The sequence below is a fragment of the Dendrobium catenatum genome, unplaced genomic scaffold, assembly GCF_001605985.2.
Source record: "Dendrobium catenatum unplaced genomic scaffold, ASM160598v2 fragScaff_scaffold_655, whole genome shotgun sequence".
Lineage (NCBI taxonomy): Eukaryota > Viridiplantae > Streptophyta > Magnoliopsida > Asparagales > Orchidaceae > Dendrobium > Dendrobium catenatum.
Genome location: NW_021319117.1, coordinates 247,008 through 269,437, shown reverse-complemented (window position 1 = coordinate 269,437; position 22,430 = coordinate 247,008). Strand labels below are relative to the sequence as shown.

Sequence of the window (22,430 nt, the reverse complement as noted above, 5' to 3'; positions counted from 1 at the left end):
ATTTTAATGCAATAAACCATGCACTTGTTAGAATAGGACAAATAATTTCATTACGTTTTATACCTCATCCTGTAACAGCTGTACACGTGTACACCTAGTACAGGACACCTCTATATATTATCTTATAATGTATCTGTAAAGGTTGAGAAAATTAATTCAAGATTTACTTTCTGCTTTCGGCTTTCTCGTTCTTCCCTGTTCTCTCGCATCGAGTCTTGAATTTCATCATGGTATCAGATTAAGGTTTGATCCTTCTGATTCTTCCATGGCGAATCCTGCTTCCTCTTCCTCCCACACCGAAGCTACTTCAGGCGTAATCCCTCACTATCAATCCATTTCTCCGTCCCTGAAATTTGTGATATCAAATCTCAAATTTCTTGTTCCAAACTCCTTAACTCCGGATAACTATCCTCTATGGAGCAATCAAATTGTCAAGATTCTCAAGGCAAATGGATTTGCTATCTTTCTCGATCCTAAACCAGAGACGACAGCGACGTCGGCCAATGAAATTGCCGATCCAAATCAAGATTCTCATCAATGGTCGGTTATCGACCCAAACCTGGCTGCCGCCCTGTGCTCGACGATCTCGCCGTCGGTTCTTCCATATGTGATTCACCTCGACTCTATGCGCGAAATCTGGCGCACCTTGCAAATTCGTTTCCAGACTTCAAACAGGTCTAATGTCATTCTGCTCAAGAATGAGCTTCACAACGTGTCCATGAAAAATCTTTCCATGTCTCAGTACCTAATTGAGATCAAGAAGATCGTAGACCAAATTGCATCGGCGGGATCTACTGTGGACTCCGAAGATGTTATGATCTACATCTTGAACGGGCTTCCCCCTTCGTATCAGCCCTTTACTGCATCTATCCGCACCATGCAAACCTCTCTTACTCTATACAATCTCTACGCCCTCCTCATCAGCGAGGAAATCCACCTTCAAACCGCCGCTCTGAAGTTCCCTACCACCATGGATACCCAAATAGCTCTCTACGCATCGAACTATCGTGGTCATCGTGGTCGATCTAGGCCGGCTCAAGAAAAGACTCAGACAACCCGCTCCTCCTCCTCCTTCAGCGCCACTTGCCAAATCTTCAAAAAGAAAGGGCACTTTGCAGACGCTTGTTGGCATCGTCTTAATCCTAACTACATCCTGCAGCAAAATTCCAACAAGAACATCCAAGCGCTTTTAGCAAATACCGATACCAACAACTTAGTTGATTGGTATCTTGACTCCGGCGCGTCCACGCACATGACCAATTCAGCTGACAACCTTGCTACGTCAAACGTCTATAATGGTACTGATAAGGTTACCTTAGGGGATGGAAGATCAGTCCCCATCGCTCACTCGGGCACGGGACTACTTCCAACCCCTTCTCGTAAGCTCTTTCTCTCACAACTCCTTCACACTCCTTCTATATCTCATAATTTACTTTCAGTCTCAAATCTTGTTAAAGATAACCATATTTCTATAATATTTAACTCCACTGGTTTTATTTTTAAGGATTTGACGACCAACAGAATTCTTCTCAAAGGCCCTTGTAGAGATGGATTATACCGACTTGCCACTCACAACCCGCAAGCTCAACACACTGGTCTCTTGGTGGCAAGAACCTCCATCTCCCACTGGCACAATAGGCTCGATCATCCCAGCCATAAAATTATGCAGCAAATCTCCAAGAACAATCCAGATTTAAACATCTCTTATATATCTTCTATTTGTAATTCTTGCAAACAATGTAAAGGACACAAATTACATTTTCAAATTTCTGAAAACCACAAACAAGCTCCTTTAGAGCTCATACATTCCGACGTTTGGGGACCCTCTCCGGTCCCCTCACATCAAGATTTTAGATATTACGTAATATTTGTGGTTGATTACTCGCGGTTTACTTGGTTATTTCTCGTAATATTTAAATCAGATGTTACAAACATTTTTATTAACTTTGTCACGTTTATTGAGCGGCAGACTTCTCGCAAACTCAAGGCAATTCGCACCGACGGCGGTGGAGAATATGTCAATCAACATTTTCAGAAATTCACCCATGACAAGGGCATTCTTCACCAAACTTCATGCCCCTATACTCCGGAGCAGGACGGGCTTGCCGAGCGGAAGCATCGCCATATAATGGAAACCACACAAACTCTGTTACAAACGGCTCACTTACCATCTATTTTTTGGCTCGAAGCAGCCAACACAACCATTTACCTTATAAATAGGACACCGTCTTCCACTACTCATCTTATATCTCCCATTCAACTGATGTTCAACATAACCCCCTCCTATAATCATCTTCGGACCTTCGGCTGCGCTTGCTTTCCGCTCAAACCGTCACATACTCGTAACAAATTAACACCTACCTCCGAGTCCTGCATATTTTTGGGTTATTTGGAAAACCAAAAAGGCTACAAATGTTTTACTCCAACCACCAATCGTATTACCATCTCTCGTCACTTTCAATTCAATGAGACCTTGTTTCCATTCATACATTCACAACCTCCTCCTCCTCCTGTTGAAACTATCAATAATCCGTCGCTACTTATACCTGTCTCAACCCTCAACACATCTACTCCTTCACAGACCCCAGCACCTTACACTACTCCCATTCCTTCCGATACCACAGATGCATATCAATCTGTTCACACCACTGACCAATCTTTTACTTCTACATCTCAGGTTTCTCCAACTCATGCAATGGCTACGCACCCCATGATAACCAGAAGACAAACGGGACATCTCAAGTCATCTCGTCGTCTAAACCTGCTTTATCGCACACAAGACTCCAATTCTTCATCCGCCTCTGACCCTACAACCTATAAAGAAGCTTACAAATCTGCCAACTGGAGAAAGGATATGGCCGACGAATTCTTCGCCCTCCAAAAATAGGGTACATGACAACTAGTTCCTCTTCCTCCCAATGCACCTATTCTTGGCTCAAAATGGACATATCGCACCAAGCTCAATTCTGATGGATCCATAGCTCGATTCAAAGCTAGATTAGTCGCTCAAGGCAACAAGAAAGAATACGGTTTGGATTACAGTGATACCTTCAGTTCGGTCGCCAAATTACCCACGATATGAATACTTTTCGCCATCGCACTTTTCCATCAATGGCCCGTCCAACAGCTTGATGTTACCAACGCTTTTCTTCACGGCAATCTCTCGGAGACAGTATACATGCGTCAACCAAAGGGTTTTGAGGATGCCTCACAACCTAACCATGTCTGCCTTCTACGTAAAGCGATATATGGCCTCAAACAGACCTCGAGGCAATGGTACACAATGTTTACTAATTACCTCCTAAGCCTCGGGTTCAAGCACAATCAAGCCGACCAATCTTTACTCACAATGCATCACGGAGAAACACAAGTCTATCTCCTAGTATACGTCGACGACATTCTACTCACCGGCAATGATCAAAACGCAATCTCGGAGCTACTCCAGAAACTGCAATCAAAATTCACCATGATGAATTTGGGACTGGCCAATCATTTCCTTGGGATAAAAACCACCTCATCCACAGATAAGTACCATCTATCTCAAAGTTCTTATGCTCATTCCATTCTCCAGTTAGCCAATCTCACACATTGTAATCATCTTGCTAACCCTTCCTGTACAAAACTCCCGTCTCAGGCTGCTGAAGACCAACCTTGTTTTGATCAAGGAACCTATCGGCAAATAATTGGATCACTTAAGTACTTGACTCTAACTCGGTCAGACATCGCATTCTCGGTCAATTAACTTTCACAGCATATGCACGACCCGACCGTCATTCACACATCCTTGTTAAAACGTCTTCTTCATTATATCAAAGGGACCATTGATATCGATATACCAATCACGAGATCAACTCTTCTTCTCCGCACCTTCTCGGACGCTGACTGGGCAGCCGATCCCATTTCTAGAAAATCAATCTCTGGTTTTTGCACATTCCTTGGCGATACACTTGTTTCTTGGACAATCAAGAAACAAACCACTGTCTCCAGATCCTCTACAGAATCTGAATACAGGGCACTTGCAGCAGCTACGGCCAACATGATATGGATCAAACGGCTACTTTCAGATTTTTCCATTCAGCACAACACACCTATAGATGTTTTCTGCGACAATACCTCGGCTATAGCACTGACGAACAACCCAATCTTTCATGCTAGAACCAAGCATATATAAATCGATCAACGATTTATCAGAGATCACATTCAGAATAACAACATTCGGCTACTACCCATTAATACAATCGATCAAATCGCCGACATATTTACTAAACCCTTAGCTACTACCAGATTCCAAACACTTCGCTCCAAATTGACTATTGCTTCCCAATCGTCAGTTTGCGAGGGAATGTTAGAATATGGAAAATAATTTCATTACGTTTTATACCTCATCCTGTAACAGCTGTACATGTGTACACTTAGCACAGGACACCTCTATATATATTATCTTATAATGTATCTGTAAAGGTTGAGAAAATTAATTCAAGATTTACTTTTTGCTATCAGCTTTCTCCTAGCTTCTTCCCTCTTCTCTCGCATCGAGTCTTGAATTTCATCAGCACTAACATCATTTGAATAATTATTTTTAGACTATTGAATTCATCCTATTCTGTAAACATGAAGCACTTTGGTTTCTCGATATCCAAGCAAAAATTAAGAAGGGCGACTTGCAGCGTGGGTGGAATATTTAGCACCTTTTCACTATATGCTAAAAAACAAATTTGTTTAAAGCATTCAAGTTGCTAATGTTATTAGTTGCTGATACCTGCAAGCTCCTTCAAACATTACAGCCTAAGGTGGGGGCATTCGAACCATTGAAAGAGTTTATCCTAAGGATGATGATTTCTGAACCATTTGAGGGAAATTCCAAAATGGTTGCTTTTTGGGTGGATGTCAAGTATCGATTACATGCTTGGACTAACTCATATATAATCAGACTTCATTTGGTTACCCGATGTCTTTTGTAAAATGTAGTTTTAAAAATTGTGTTTGAGAGAATGGAGGTTTCTAATGGAGAAATCAATACTTAAAAGTTTTTGAAAACAATACAAAATGAAGTCCGTAAAAAATAGTTTTTCCAAAAGTATGACATACAAACAACAACCCAAAAATTACTTTGCCGTTTAAAAATAGAAAAAGCAAAATTAAGCCGTCTCAAACAAGGCCTCAGTGGAATAAAATTCAATTATGTTGTTGTGTATCAATTTTAAAAATGATATATTTTTTGCACTACAATAAAACACTCCATGTCTCTTATATTGTCAACTTATATTTTTGCGAAATAGTCTTATTATATGGAATCTTAAAGACTGTCATCCTTGATCATAATGTTAAGTTCTTAAGCCACTTTTGAAAGACATTTTGCTGTAAACTAGGAACTAAACTTTAATTTAGTTCAATAGCCCACCCACAAATTGATGGATAGATGGAGACGATCAATAGGAGTTTGGGCAGCCTATTATGTTGCTTCATGGGAAAGAAAATCTGACAATAGGATCTACTTCTAGATCAAGTCAAATTTTGTTTTAAGAAATCTATATATCAGGCCCAACTCAAAAAATTCAAGAAAGATATGCTTTTTAAGGCAGGATATTTTGTTTGGATTTGATTGAGATGCTTTCCTATATGACCATTTGGAAAGCTCAAACCAAAAGCTGATAATCCTTTTTGAATCAACAAGAAGATTAATGGAATTGCTTGTTAGGTTAATCTAGCTTCCAAGAGATTAAAATATAACTATTGTAATAGTCAGTATTTTGATTAAGGGAAATAGAGAGAAATAAGAGATAATTTTAGGAGAAAGAAATATGAAAGTTGGATTTGAAAGTCATAGAGTGATTTTTGTCAGGCGATCATGTTAGAACATTTGTTCGTCTAGTTGTATGTAACTATTATCCTATTTATGATTTAAATAATTTATTATTTTTAAGTTTTTTTGGATCAAATTTATATTTCCATTATCAAAAAATAAGAATAATTTTGCATTGACAAAACTTTCATCGCATAACTTTTTATATGTTATAGATATTGAGATTATAAATTTTTTTAGTATTTATTTAAGATTTTTTCACTGGGTGATTTTAAAAAGCTGTAATTTTTATCAATTCTTAAATTCATTTTGACATCTACAAATAGCGCTTTAATTCAATTAATGAATCAAAATGTTGTTATATATGATCTTTGGTAATTTGATTAATTTTTGCTCAATAGAGTTTTTTGTTATCTACCATTAGAACATTTTTGCACTTACTAAATTATGCTCAATAATACTTTATTTAGTGATATGCATTAAAAATGAATGCGGGTATGTGTTTTATCTGGTTGCTCTTATTGTTATAATATTATGATAATATTAATTTTTGTGTGAGAGAAAAAAATAAGTAAATACTAATTATTTACTGATGTTGGCTAAAGACTGATTGACGTATATGATGGTGGGTCGACAGAGTGTCAGTAAAATATGTGGTTTGGTGTTATCCTCTACTATTTCACGTGATACACTGATTGAAAGTTGTAAGGAGATGATTATTATGCCGATTGACAAAGAGTGACGACTTTGTTTATTGAGCCAATGATTTACTGATATTAATACTAAATTGAAAAAAACACTTCGATCTTAAATCAAGACTTTTTTACTTATTTAGTGTGGCTATCGAAATGCATGTTAACGTTATTGAGGCATTGTACTTAGTATAATACAAATTTATTATTACTACATGATGTACTATCATAGTATTATTTTACTGCTCATGCCACTGATTTTATTTTTATCGATATAAACACTGATACTGTTTGATACCTATTCATTATATTGATACTGAATAGACATATTGGGTAACATGCATACATAGTTAGAGGATTTTACTCTATTGATATAAGTTTGATAGTTCTTTACAAATAATGTAATTTTATCGCTTTATATGATTGAGTCATTGATTGATAACACTGATATGATGTCTGGTTTATTGATTTCTCCATCGTACTGGTTTACTGATTTTTGTACAATACTGTTTTAATGTTTACATATTTTATACTATTGTATATGAGCTTTATTGTTTTAGCACAAATTCATAATCATATAAATGTTAATGTTATGATTTGACTGTTGACATGCAAATTGCTTTTTTGTCGTGCATTGAGTTCAGTTGTAGGATTTATTTACTTGCTGCACTCTTGAGCTCATAATATATGATTAAATGATTTCGTATCTGAACAAGAGAGCAAGAGTGTGAGATTGACCATGATCCTTCAGGTTTATGTCTTTGTTATTTTAACTATTCTTTTGAATTATGGGCACGATATATATGTTATGAGTGTATAGATCATGAGTAGTGTATATATATATATATATATATGGAATAAATACATATATTGATATTTTGATCGATAGTTTTATTTTTGATGGTATTTATATTGATAGAAGAACTTATGTAGCTCAGACTCAGGAAACAAAGAGAGCACCACCAAATACATCAAAAATTAGTATACCAAAGACTGGCTGTAAATAACGCCCACTAAACAAAACTGCCCCGGTTGCCACATGCCAGCAAAACGGAACCAAAAACAGGCACATGGGCCATCCAAGGGGCCAGAAAACCATCACGATGGCCAGTCCAGCAGTGCTCCCTAATCATCATCGTCCCAGCCAAAATCCTTCCAGCAAAACAGTTCGGAACGCACGAACCACCAATTAATTCCAGAATAAAAAAATTCCAGCATATTTATGTTTGAGCAGGTCAACATTCTTCCAAGATTTAACTTTCCCTCTAATATTTGACTTAATACCATCAGCAACCGCCCAAGGGGATAGCCAAGCGTTAAAGAAACGTCTGTTGTTTCTCTCCCTTCAAATATGATAAACAATGCAGGCCATGATAGAGAAACAAAAGATTTTCTCTAAAGTCGAAGAAATAATTTTATTTCTTACTTCTATTTAGTGTTTGAGGTTTTGAGGATTACTCAAGTCACTTGTCTTGATAGAGAGATTTTTCCTCATGACTCGCCGACGTCAAGTAGTTTTAGTATATATTTATGATGATTATATGCAGTTGTAATTTATTTGTGACACCTAATAGCAATTGATTTCCATAGTGACGAGAAAAACTTGCATTCCTTTAGTGTGAGAGAGAGAGTTGTATATATATCAGTTGACTTTGAATGTACTTAGGCCAAGAAACGTCTGTTGTTTCTCTCCCTTCAAATATGATAAACAATGCAGGCCATGATAGAGAAACAAAAGATTTTCTCTAAAGTCGAAGAAATAATTTTATTTCTTACTTCTATTTAGTGTTTGAGGTTTTGAGGATTACTCAAGTCACTTGTCTTGATAAAGAGATTTTTCCTCATGACTCGCCGACGTCAAGTAGTTTTAGTATATATTTATGATGATTATATGCAGTTGTAATTTATTTGTGACACCTAATAGCAATTGATTTCCATAGTGACGAGAAAAACTTGCATTCCTTTAGTGTGAGAGAGAGAGTTGTATATATATCAGTTGACTTTGAATGTACTTAGGAGGACATACAATACATTTTTAAAAATGCAATGATTAATAAAAACAAATCTAAATGCTTATTAGGTTCCCTCTTCAAGTTAATTATTAGGCTTCTCATCATTAGTTTATCATATATATATATATATATATATATATATAAACGTCTTAGCTTTGTACGAAGCGATCCAGTACGAATCTAGATAAAAAAAGAGTGTGCATCATTTATAAGAGACACCAAGATTTTTACGTGGAAAACTCTGAAAAGGGAAATAATTATGGAGCCTAGCTGAGTTTGAATGAATCACTATTATTTGTAGTTGATTACAAATGAGGCACTTCATTGGAAAGAAGGCCATGCTTTATGTAACAAATATACATCAAATAGAGTGTGTTACATGGTGGAAATAGGAAGAATCACTGTTGACATGTTCGCTTGGTCGGAAGGGCTATAGTTGGTGGGCGACGAAGGTCAGATAGATTATAGTCGGTGGGAAATGTAAATCGGAAGGAGCGTAGTAAGCGAGTGTCAGAGGTCATAAAGACTGTTATCTGATGACGAAGGTTGGAAGGATTGTAGTCGATGGGACAAGTAAGTCAGCAGGATCATAGTCGGCAGGTGATGGAGGTCATAAAGACCGTTATTTGGAGACGGAGGTCGGAAGGACTGTAGTCGGTGGGCGACGTAAGTCGGAAGGACTATAGTCGGCAGGCGATGGAGGTCATAAAGATTGTTATATGATGACGGAGTTTGAGAGGACTATAGTCGGTGGGCGACATAAGTCGGAAGGATCATAGTCGACGGGCAACAGAGGTCATAAAGATCGTTTTCTGGTGAAGGAGGTCGGAGGGACGGCGTCAAGTAGAAGTACAACGATAGACATATAAGTCCAACATCAAATAGAAGTATAACGAATGTTTGATGACGGGCAGAAGTCCGACAACGGGTGGAAGTCTGATGGAATTTTGGTGACGGGTGGAAGTCTGGCATCCAGTGACACACTTATATTGTTAACTGAGAGGAGGCCTGATTATGATCAGATTGTCATCTTTCTTAGAAGAAGAAGTTGTAGGAAATGCATTAATGTGTAATATAGAAGATGTCACTTGAATCCATTAAGGATGTATGACCTATCCGAGGTTATTTGTCAAAGCATTGCTCAATGATGTTAACATATATGAAAGAGGTCAAGATAATCCACCAAGAATGTATGACCTATCCGAGGTTGTACCAGAGCCCTACTCGATAATGTTAACCTGTTTGGAAGAGGTCGAGAAAATTTACCAAACATGTATGACCTATCTGAGGTTGTATGTCAGAGCAATGCTCGATGATGTTAACCTATGTGGAAGAGGTCGAGAAAATCCAGCAAGGATGTATGACATATTTGAGGTTGTAACCCTTCTTGATAATGTTAACCTATGTGGAAGAGGTCGAGAGAATCCACCAAGAATTTATGACTTATTCGAGATTGTATGTAAAGGACTTGATCGATGACGTTAACATGTGTGGAAGAGGTAGAGATAATTTACTAAGGATGTATGACCTATTCGAGATTATATATCAGAGTCATTCTCGATGAGGTTAACCTATGTAGAAGAGGTCAAGAAAATCTATCTGTGGTTGTATGTCAGAGCCATGTTTGATGACGTTAACCTATGTGGAAGTGGTCAAGAGAATCCACTAAGGATGTATGATCTATCCGAGGTTATATGTCAGAGCCCTGCTCGATGATATTAACCTATGTGGAAGAGGTCGAGAGAATCAACCAACGATGTATGACATATCCGAGGTTGTATGTAGAGCCATGCTCGATGATGTTAACCTGTAAGAAAGAGGTCGAGAGAATCCACCAAAGATGTATGACCTATCCGAGGTTATATGTCAGAGCCCTGCTCGATGACGTTAACGTGTGAATCGAATCCCTCTGGGATCGATTTTTCCTTGATTGGGAGGGGGCGAACGTCGTGTGTATCCCAAATTAAAGGTGAAGAATGGTCTGTCTTTAGATCGTTACTGCCTTTTTGAGGTTAATATTAAGACATTGTCCAAAAAGTAGAAGTCCAACAGGGACTGTATATAGCTTATAACTGATTCGAAGCATCCTTGCATTTATAAGGATTTTTCTAAAATATCATTTTGATGTTGAAAGCATTGGAGGATCTTTTTTACTACAGTTGGAGTCAAAGTTGCCCCCCAGTCCGAATTTGATAGAAGTACGACGAATGTCTGGCGACGGGTAGAAGTCTGACGATGGAATTCCGATGACGGGTGGAAGTCTGACGTCCGAAGACAGCCGGAAGTCCAACATTGGATAGGAATCTCGTGACGGGTGGAAGTCTGGTGTCATATAAGAATCCAATGACAGGTGCAAGTCCGGCGGTGAGTAGAAGTCTGTCGATGGACAAAAGTCTGACGTCAGATAGATGTCCGGCGAAAGTCCGGCATAGGGTAGAAGTCCAACATCGGGTAGAAATTCGGCGATGAGCGGAGGTCCAGCGTAGGCTAGAAGTTTTACATAAGTCGGCTGCCGGGCAGAACTCTGGCATTAGATGGCATTCGGGTAGAACTCCGGCGTCGGTAGGCTGTTGGGTGAAAGTCCGGCGGTCCTCGTGATCGAGGACGAGTCTCTTTCTTGCTTCCTTCTTTTCTCTTCTTGCTTGGGCCTCCTTCACTCCCCTCTTGGGGTCCCCTTCTAATAGAAAAAGATGGATCTATTTATAGTTTTTTTAGAATGGAATGGCCAATAAATAGGAGGAATAACAAAGGTAAATTGGGAGTGGTTAATTTGAATGGACATTTGATGTTGAATCCCTTGATTATGGACCGTTTATTGGGCATTTAGATGTCTTAATGATATCATAATTCAATGTTCTTGGGCTTGTTGGATTCGTCTCATCGAGCCGCTCTATTCAACTATAAGCATGTAATGTTTGAAAACTATTTGGTAATCCAAATTATGGTTTGAACCTTCCGAATGCGCTTTGGGCCTTTGATTTGGACCAATTTGAGTTCGGATTGGGTCGAATTTGGTGTCGTTGGGTTCATATTTCCAAGACGTTTAGTTCGACTATAAGTTTACCAAAATCGGACTTCAGATAATCCGGAATTTAATTTTTGAAGTTTCCTTCTTGATTTTGCTTTGAGATTTGTGCCCGTAAAGATAATTTTTTGATGATATATCAATATTACCCATTAGAAATAAAAAGTAGGAAGCCTTGGCTACTCACCTAGGAAACTTATATCCCTGTATGTTCTTCTCCCCGTACTTACGCCATTCATATCCATCAAAATGTGGCACCGAGGTCAATATTGTCCATCGCTGAACTCTCCTCCTAGTTCATTACAGCAAGCAAACATATAAAGATAATTAATTCCTCTTACAAATCTTTCTAATTTATCACTGACTGAGGAGATTTTTTATGTATAAAACAAGTATTTTGTCTTGCAATTATTCAGAATTATCTATCAATAAAAAATAATATAAAGCAAAATATTAATAAACTTTTGAATATACCTTTTGCAAGGTTCAGTACAATTCATATTGTTTTCGATGGAGGAGGCATGATGGCTGGATGAGCTGATTTGGAGCTCGGAGAGGGCGGCGGTAACGCAGTGCAGAGCCTTATCCAGGAGCTGGATGGCCGTTGCCGCTGTGTTTGTTCTGGCCGGAGAGGACGAGAGGAGGGCGCGCAGCTGAGTCAGGTGCTCGTATCCTTTGCTGAGGTGGTCGATGGCGTCCGAAGTGTGAGTCCTTGGCAGTGCAGCCATTAATCACTAAAGGAAAGGTTGTGGCTGATGGTGTTAGCAAGAAGATGAAGACTTTATGGTCGTTTGGGTTAATGCTTTCATTGATTTATCGATCGATCGATCGATCGAGAGAGAGAGAGCTGAGTGGACTTGGGGTCTCGAGGAGTCTTCGCTCACCTATGTATTTAGAAGTAGTCTTTTATATTCATAAAATTAACATATACATATTATAACCTATAGTATATACATATACATTTACGCGTGTAGTGGGACAAAGGCTTGATGTTGTTGTATATAACCGCAAGACATATAAGATTATAGAGGTGGCTCCTGCAGGTTTAAAATTTAGTTCTGTTGCGGGCTAGAGTATATGCAGTGATATAGTTATAATTAATCCTATGTCTTAACATTATACAGATATTTAGCTCACACACAGAGAGCACAATATTTTTTAGGTGGAAAACCCTAGAAAGGGGAAAAATCATGGGGCCTGACCTAGTTGAAAATGACTCAACTAGAATTCAAGTAGATTACAGTGGGATGACTTGTCCTTGAGGACGATCATATAATTACAAATGCCAACTGTATGGTTGAAATTTAGTGACAAACAGGGATGAAAGTCTAGCGTCACTTGGTGGACTGGCAGAAGTTCGGTGCTACTTGAAAATTTAGGTCTCAGTTGGTAACATGTCGGTGGTTTGGCAGAACTTTAGTGTCGGGCGGTGGTCCGACGCAAGTCCGGCGTTCGATGGTGGTCCGATAGAACTCCGGGTGCAAGTGGTAGTCCGGTAGAACTCTGAGCGTCAGGTGGTGGTCCAGCGGAACTCCAAGTGTTAGATGGTGGTCTGGCAGAACTCTAGGGCTCAGGTGGTGATCTGATAGAAGTTTGGGCCTCAGGTGGTGGTCCGGTAGAAGTTCGGGCTTCAGGTGGTGGTGTGGCCAAAGTCCGGGCTTCAGGTGGTGGTCCAGCATAACTCCGGGCTTGACATGGTGATCAGGCAGAAGTCCGGAAAAAACCGTCGGTTTTTGGAGTTTTTCCTGTAGTGTCAGGTGATGGTCCTGTAGAAGTCAGGGCCTCAGTTGGTGGTCTGACAAAAGTCCAGGCCTGAGGTGGTGGTATGACAGAAGTTCGGGCCTCATGTGGTGGTCCGGCAGAAGTCCGGGCCTATAATGGTGGTCTGGCAGTAGTCTGGGCCTCCGGTCGTCAGGTATAAGTCCAGGCCTTAGGTGGTGGTCCGGTAGAAGTCCGAGCCTCAGGTGGTAGTCTGAGCCTCAGGTGGTAGTCTGAGCCTCAGGTGGTGGTTCGGTGGAAGTCCGGGCCTCAGGTGGTGGTCAAGCAGAAGTTTGGGCCTTAGGTGATGGTCTGGGGAAACTCTGTGTGGTGGTCGACGAGTTAAGGGGCAAGAGCCATCTTTGATATCTCTCTTGCTCTTTTGCTTGGGGTCCCCTTTTAAGAGAAAGGAGTGGTCTATTTATATATATTTTCTAGAGTGGTATGACCCATAAATAGGTGGAAGATGAATGGTAAATGGGGAGTGGTTTGGATGGACGGCCGACATTGAATCATTTGATCGTGGACATTTTGTTAGACATTTGAAGGTCTTAATGATGTCAAAATTCTATGATCTTAGGCTCGTTGGATTTGTTTATTCGAGCCGGTTCATTCGACTATAAGCATGTCACATTTAGAAACTGTTTGGTAAACTAAATTGCGGTTCAAACCTTCCAAAAACGCTTCGCGTTCTTACTTTGGACACATTTGAGCTCGGATTGAGTCGAATTTGGTGTCTTTGGGTTTGTATTTCCGAGACATTCAATTCGACTCTAAATTTGCTGAAATCAGAGTTCAAATGATCCCAAATTTAATTTTGGAAGTTTCCGACTTAATTTTTCCTCTTGATTCGTGCCCGATCAAGATAAATTTTTGAGGATGTATCAAGTTCCTACCACGTAGCACTTTATCTCAACTAGGAATCCTCTATAAAATTTAATTCCCATATGTGGGTAGTTGTAATACTAATATATTATATAAGTAATAACTCAAATTCTCAACTATCAAGATACTATCCGCTTTAGCTTATACTTTCATAATTTTGTCCCCTTAGAGTAACATCTCAAGTAGAGCTGTCAACATTTGACCCGACCCGAACCCGACCAAAAAATTTTGGGTTTGGGTCAACACGAACCGGTTAGGGTTCGGGTTCGAGATTTCGACCCGTTTGTAAAACAGGTCGGGTTCGGGTTGACCCGACGGGTTGCCGGGTCGACTCGAAAACCTGTTTAATTTAAAAAAATTCAGATTTCCCACCCACGCACGCTGCCCGCTGCCCGCTATGCCCACGAGGCCACGACGACACGCGGCCACGCCCCGCCCGCGCACGCCATCCGCAAATACACTCAATATCAGGGGTTTAAGTAAGCCAAGCCTGCTCGAGCTCGACTCATTAACGGGCTCGCTAGCCCAACTTAACGAGCCATGAGCACGTTTATCAAATGAGCTCAAACTCGAGCTTAATGAGGCTCGACTTGTGAGCTCTCAAGCTTTCTTTATTAAGTAAATAATCAAGAATAAAAATAATCTTATTTATTAATTTATGTATATAAAAAAGTAAATTCACTCTTTTTATGAGATTATCTGTATTTAAAAGTTTTGAAATGTAGTATTAAAAAAAAAAAAAAAAAAAAATTTTAAGGAGGATTAAAAAAAAAAAAAAACTTTAATGCAGTAATTATATATATCTTGCTGCTTTTCGACCAAAAGATTTTTTTTCCCTAAAAAATGTTCCAATTGCAGCACTTCTCCTAAAAAAATGTAAAAAAGCTTGTCCACGTCATATCTGCACCTGCTGCTGCACTTTTTTTTTTTTGGACATTACTGCTGCACTTCTTCAACGCATCCATGTTCGCTTGTCTCCGACAGAAAAATTATTAGGTGCGGAGTGTGCATTGTCCGCACAAGCACTAGGTATCCAGCGGTACCGAGTGCCGGTACCTAGCTGAATATAGTACATGTGCGGACGGTTCTACCCGTCCGCACTCCACACCTAATAATCTCTCGTCTCGACGGGAGTGTCACTAAATTTTTTTTTTTTTTTATTTTTTTTTCTTCTCCTCCAATGGGCTCATCACCGGCAAGCCGATTCACTTGTTCGCTTGTTCTCCCTTTGTGCTTTCTTAGTGGACTCCCATGAGCTTGAGTTGAGCTTTCGAGCCGAGGTGTTAAACGACGAGTCATGCTCGAGTACGTTTTTTGGGCTCGGTTCGAGCTCGAGCCAGTATTCAGATTGATGAGCCGAGTTGATAAGGCCACTACTAGACTCTACTCCACTTCTTTACACCCCTGCTCAATATTCTTTATCTAAGCTTGAGACTAATATTGATAGTTTTAAAATATATTTGGTTGGAGTCATTATTTGTATAAAAAAATAAATTATAAAATAGGAAAACATACAATTGAAAGGGAATTATTTTTCTTATTTGGTTGAGTGTATACATGATAAAGTAAAATCACTGTATTATAAATAGTTAGAGGCCAATTTTCAAATTGATAAATTGTGACCAAGATTTATGCTGATTTTAAGTAGGAATTATACTAAATCAAAGATGGGAAATGACTTCGATAAAGATGGGAAGGCTCTGGGCTGCCACATCGTTATCGGAAGCTCTATCGGCATTCGGATTCCGAGGAGGCTTTGGCACCTTAAAAGCTGTGGAAAACACTGAAGGAGGAGAAGAGGAAAATGAAGAGGAGAAAACTTGAATGGAGCGAAATTTTTTTCAATCCTCAAAGCTTCTGTGGCTTCTATCTGATGTGAAGCCACGACAAAATGGAGAAGAAATGACAATGGTTCCCTCGCCCGCGTCTCGTGAACTCCTTTTTCACTCGAATTGAGCGGCTTTATTTTACCCATAAAATAAATTTAGACGGAGAGTTTCAAATACTTTAGAATTTTATTTTACTTTACTCCTTGTCAAATCAAATGCGTAAAAAGAAAAAATGCACGTATTTGATTTACATTACACTAAGATTATTGCCAACCAAATAGCCCCTTAATCATTCTACCTGTAAGGTAGGTGGTGGTGATGACCAGTGATTGCGGTTTATTGATGTGGCAATGAAGGCAAAGGGGCTATGGTGAATCGAAGATAGCATTGATGTGTTGCTAGCGACTATAGCAATTAACAATAACTTTTGAAATCAATCAAAAAGATCAATTTTGAAATATGAAAAAAAAAAGAGTTCAAATTCTCAAAATCTTAATTAAAATTTTCTTTTTATCAAGCAACTATATATTTAAAATATCTGCTTTGAAAAAGTTACATCCAAAATCTTCCAAACCAAACAGTCCATATAAACTAGCATCACAAATTCAAATGAAAGTAAAAGTTGCAATTCTTCTATCATTGAACTCATCATTTAAGGGCTTTTTTGTGGATTTACCAAACTATACCTAAATTGACCTAATCAGAAGGCCAATGTTTTATGTGACCAAACCTTCTAAGGTGAATGGCGAGGCGAGACAGCGACAGACGATATCATTCCATGCCATAAAGCATTACAGGTCTTACAATCATCCTATCCCTTAAGTTTGAGGGGTACATTTCTATAACAAAATAAAATGGAGAAAAACTTAGAAAGATACCACATAATCGCAGACAAGACGACAACCCAATACACCAAGAAGAAGAGGAGAACAACGATAGACAGCTATAGCATAACGAAGAGGCGAATGGCGACGCGAACCATGAGTGACGCCATAGGCAAACTGGAGTAGTGAGCGGGAGCAATGGAAATAATACGAGGAAAGGGAGATAATAGGAGCAGACGAAATGCAAATGACTAGAAATAGGGCTTCCTCCAATGGAATTTCCGGCGGCATTTCTACCAAAAAATTTTCCCGAGGAAATGGTACTAGAAATAAATTGTCAGGTTCAAGTAATCCGATGGATATTCTGCCGACAGTTCCGCTAGAAAGTTTTCGTTGCAACATCAAAGTGGGGAGAGATGGTGGCAATTTAAATATATATAAAAATGCTATTTAGTGCCTAGCACTATAGTGCCAAAATGGCCCAACACTACGGTGCTGCCAACATCACTATGCCACATGCAAAATAACATTGTGCCACAATGCATCCAACTGTGCCGCCACACAAAATTAATTTCCAAAATTCCAGGAAGATCAACACTGAGGTGCTATGCTACCCAGTGTTGCGCGCAGCGCTCCACCTCAAAAATCTTAAAATTATCAAAATTTTCATTTTCAAAATAATTTTTAGATTTTTACATGTTGTATGTTACAAATAATAGATATGATGGATGATTTATATGATAGAAGATAGATATAACTGATGAGAATGATTGACTAATTAAGTGTGTAAGAAATATGATTGATATGTAGTTGGACTAATAGGGTATTAACATGAAAATATGATATATGATGCCTATGTTAAGGCTGGTTCCTTTGAACATGTATATAATAAAGCTTAATATAATAAATATAAAGGCATTTGATATATATGAATTTCCTAACTTGTAATATATATTATTCTTATTGATTGCTACATGTTCTTATATTTATAAGTTAGATTGCCTTGAATTGAATGCTTATATGCATTTTACTATATTTTATGCATTGACTTAAGTTGTACATATTGATTGCTTTCTAAGCTATATGCTCATTCTGTGATTTTTACGTGCTTTCAGGTGAGGGTAAGGAGCAGGTAGACTGAGGTGGATCTGGGTTACAGCTTTAGGTTTCTATTTATGTTTTTCCTTTTGTAATCATGATGCATTATTTTAAGATGGATTATTCTGGTTGATCATTATGATTATTTTATATGTTATTTTGAGATATAGTGTAAATATTTAATGAAAATAAATGTAATTATATTTTTCATTTTTTATATTATATGGATAAAACTACTATGCTCTGGTAGAAAAAAAAATGCAATTCTTTTAATTTAGATTATGGGGTGTTACATTATACCCCATGTACTCATTTTATTTCATAGTTTTTATCACAAGATTTAAAAATAATGCATGTTCCTGTTTCTTGTATATTCTTCTCAATAACTTCCCACCCTATTTTATGACATTTTATTTGTTTTCTAATATTCTTTAGCGTCAAGCATAAATACATTAAAATAGTTACATATATTATTGAGTGAAGTGTCACAGTTTAGGGTAAAGTTGAAATAATCATTAATTTGGAGGCTTTTTTATTCAACCATCAAAGTGCTACCCTATCTAATTTTTCTAATTCATTTATCTTGAATATGACCTGATTAACTTTAATGCTTCAGGATCTATTTTTTTTTTTTTTAAATTATCTTTTTTATCTCTTAATTAAGCTACAAAAGCCTCTAACACTTCAATAGTATAAATGAGTCAAGTGAAAGCAATTATAAATCATACACATCAAAATATTTTTATATTTCTTCATCAAAATTAAATTTACAATAGCCAGGAGATCAAATAATATATTAGTCTACCCTTCTATACTTATGACTATAAAAGAACTAAACTTAACATACAAAAAAGAAAACTTAAATCCTGATCTATCTCACTCCACTGAATCTTGCCCCTTTCTAAAAAATATTTAAAATTCACAAAGTGAAATTAGAAATTAGTATGTTATTAGAACTTACAACTATAATCAATATAAGATAATGAAAATAATATCCATTTAGTCATTTAATGCAGATCATTATAATCATCTAGCAATACAAATGAGTAACATTTAATATGAATAGTGAAAATCAAAGTGAGCAATGTAACTCATAATCAATGATTGATCAATGGTAATATAAGGGATTAGTATGTTCTATCATTTCATATATTTATATCAGTTACATGACAATATACGTGTATATCAATGTACCTGTCAATCAACCACCGCTCTACAGTTATTGGTTGCATGTTAAAAAATATCAATTAATGAACTTATATCACATTCTCTATCAAATACAATGTATCATGCATATCATATATTATATGTATATCATATGTTATTGTATCAATCTAATCAGTCTTATCTATCATATCATATATTTGTATCAGTCATAAGCTATATTATATGCATATCATATTATACTATGTCACTTATCTAATCCATAAGGTATACTCATACCATATGCATATGCAAGCAGGATAGGACAACTGGCTACCTGTGGTATTTTTTCTTATATTAAGACCTGTAGACCAATTAACACTACATGCATTAATCTTAATCATGTTTATAAGAATCAGTCTCAGATCATAAGCTATAAGTCAGGTGGATTTCGTGTAAGAAGTCATCAGTTTCTACTCGTTGGCGTATCATTTCATATCAGTCAATCTTCATATATCTCCCTTTTCATATCACTTAGGATTGTGCCACAAACTTTATTTAAAAGAAAGCTTGTCTGCTCACCAGCTTGTACATGGTAATATGTCTTCAACTAACCCGAATCAATCAATCATTCTAGCTAGCATTTCTTACTTTTACACACACATTTCATATCATATATAATATAATACCAACATCATAAGCGCATCATATTCAACGATCATAATATGCAAATCTATTCAATATACTAATAGTATATACGTAGTATGCCAAAAATATATATTTGACTTAATGAATAATAAATTAGTGTATTTCATATTTTGCATGCCTAAATTTAATATGTAGACTCTGATAATTTTATACTCATTTCAATTAAAATAACATATATGCAAAACCTACTGATGAAATTTTAATATGAACTTAACAAAATATTTAGGGTGACGATATCCATCACATATTGAAAGTTATATGATAAAAGGTTACTAAAATGATATTATATTTTTATCAGATATAGGAGCGACAAAAATACTAACCCGATCCTTACTTTCTCTCTGCTCTCTCCATCTTCTATTCTCCTTTCTGTCATCCTCTCTCCTGACCAAGCAAAGGAAATGGGGTGAAATGGCTTAAGTGATGGTTTTAGTAAAATGGTATTTGATATTTTTATTAAAAAAATAAATTTTCTAACCTCAAGAGCTTAGCGCCACAACACTCCTTTAGCCAAATTTTAGGAATTTCGGTGAAATTAAATTTGAGATTATAACATTAAAAAAAATTGGTCATTGCTATCGTTCATAACACATTTTTCAATGCCACTATAGTAAATCTCACGACCTTAAAATTTTAGTGTAAATATCTAACACAAAATTCATTAGCGACATTAGATAATATATTCTCAAATGCAGGAATTAATACTTTATGCTAATTTTAAATAAAGTTAAATTTATATTTATTTGCAAATATTTATAAATCTCTATTAGCAAGTTCAAAGAGAATTCGCAACTACTCCTACTATATGCTTCAACCGCTACTCATTCAATATACAATTATTTCCATCAAATGTAACTGATGTTAAAAACTATCAACCCTCCAAAAAAACACCCACACAATATCAATAATTAGCAAATCAGACAAACAACCTTTTGCAATTTGTACTCATTTGTTCATTTATCTTATAACATTAAGTATCACCAAATGAAGAGATTATTTGTGTTCATCATACAGAGGCAAATCAGAATGCATCCGTCGTTTGGTACACAGCGGTGCGCATAGCACCAATACACAATAAAAAGTGACATGGCTAGCTCGTCTTGTTTCACCCCCACACCGAATAATTTCACCACCAAATCACTTATGCAAAACATCACCAAATGACACATCAACACTTCGCTTTCTGCTGTCAAATAATCAGCTATTGGGACGTGCGGGGCAGCTCAGTGGTTGAGCTCAGGTAATGTCTCTCGCCGGCTCCCGTTCAATCCCTAAACGACCCAAAAAAGAGAAAACATCTATTAAAAGCTTACATAATCGAGCTGAGGACAGAAGGTCGACGTCTGTGAATGACGTTAGCCTTCTGTACTGTAAATAATATCTTGACTTGGAAATAATTGCTTTTAACAAGAAACTTGAGGCATATGCAGACCTTGAGAGTCAATACTTGATAGGTGGAGCATTAATGAGATGCCAGCTGGTAAAACAACGAGAAAGCTAGCATTCTTCGTCGTTTCGAACAAGTTTCCCTTCATGATTTAATGGAAGATGGCTACCATGCACTCAGATCGAGTCTACGGGTAGAATTTTATTTGATTTCATACTAAGCTACATAATTACATGTCAAAATATTTATGATAGTAAAAAGATAAATAATTTATTATTTTAGTATTTGTATGGAGATTTAAAATATATATAGATAAGAGATCTAGGATTATAAGAATTATAGGAGACACTAGTGTTTGTTTGAGTGGAGTTTTGAGATTTTTAGACTCATTGAGCTCTCTTAGATTTCAAGCTGAGTCTAAGCTCTAAGCTCTCCTTCATGTAGAGAGTGTGAGTATATTTATAGATTGTTTAGAGTGAAATGCTAATAAATATGGAGAAATTTGAAATGCTCCATTGGACAACTTGCATGGATTTGCTTGATCATATAGTGTTCCTTTGGCATTTAAGTATATTAATGTTGTTGGAGTTATGTGATTTAAGACTCATTGGATTTGTCTCATCAAGCCGCTCGATTTGACTATAAATATGAAATATTTGAAAATTATTTTGTTATTCAGCTAATATCTTGAATTTTTCAATTATCCTTCAAGTGTTTGATCTGAACTCATTCGAAAGGTTGGACCACTTTTAGTATAGCTGGATTTGTCTCATTGAAACTTTTTGTTCGACTATAAGTTTGCTGAAATCAATATTTGAATTTAATTTTGATAGTTCCCAAATTTAAATATGCAACAAGATCCGTGCTCCGTCAAAATGATTTCCAAAGTTGCATCAATAATTTTTTTTTGTAATTTAAACAAAATAATAATGTTATTTGTGAATGTTGAAGGCCATGCTCAAAATTTCATATATATTGAAAGATGATATAATTAATTAGAGCCCAAAATGAGGAGAAATTATGCTTTGATAAAAACAAAATAGAAGAAAGTAAACATTTCTAAGTTTAAGTCAAAAGTATTCAATAAATAATATAATAAATAACATGCGTAGAGAAAAAATTGCTGCATAAAACCATTGGCTCTGTGACTATCAAGAGGGCAGCAGCTGAATGTTGTTATTACGTCAGTTCTTATGCATAACTTTCTTCGTGTAAAACAAATTCATGCAGAAAAAGTAAAATAATAGAGACGAGCATTTCCCTTTC

General features: G+C 37.0%; 1 protein-coding gene across 1 annotated transcript in view; it reads right to left on the bottom strand.

Annotated features, from left to right (window-relative positions):
* Positions 1–12,260, bottom strand: part of LOC110104553 (probable WRKY transcription factor 70) — a 13,864-nt gene extending 1,604 nt beyond the window's left edge. Inside the window, exons 1-2 of the mRNA XM_020833709.2 lie at positions 12,007–12,260; positions 11,720–11,824 (exon numbers count right to left, since the gene is read on the bottom strand). Of these exons, the coding sequence (XP_020689368.1) occupies positions 11,720–11,824; positions 12,007–12,260 (359 nt within the window). The remainder of the gene's footprint in view (positions 1–11,719; positions 11,825–12,006) is intronic.
* Positions 12,261–22,430: the final 10,170 nt, after the last annotated feature.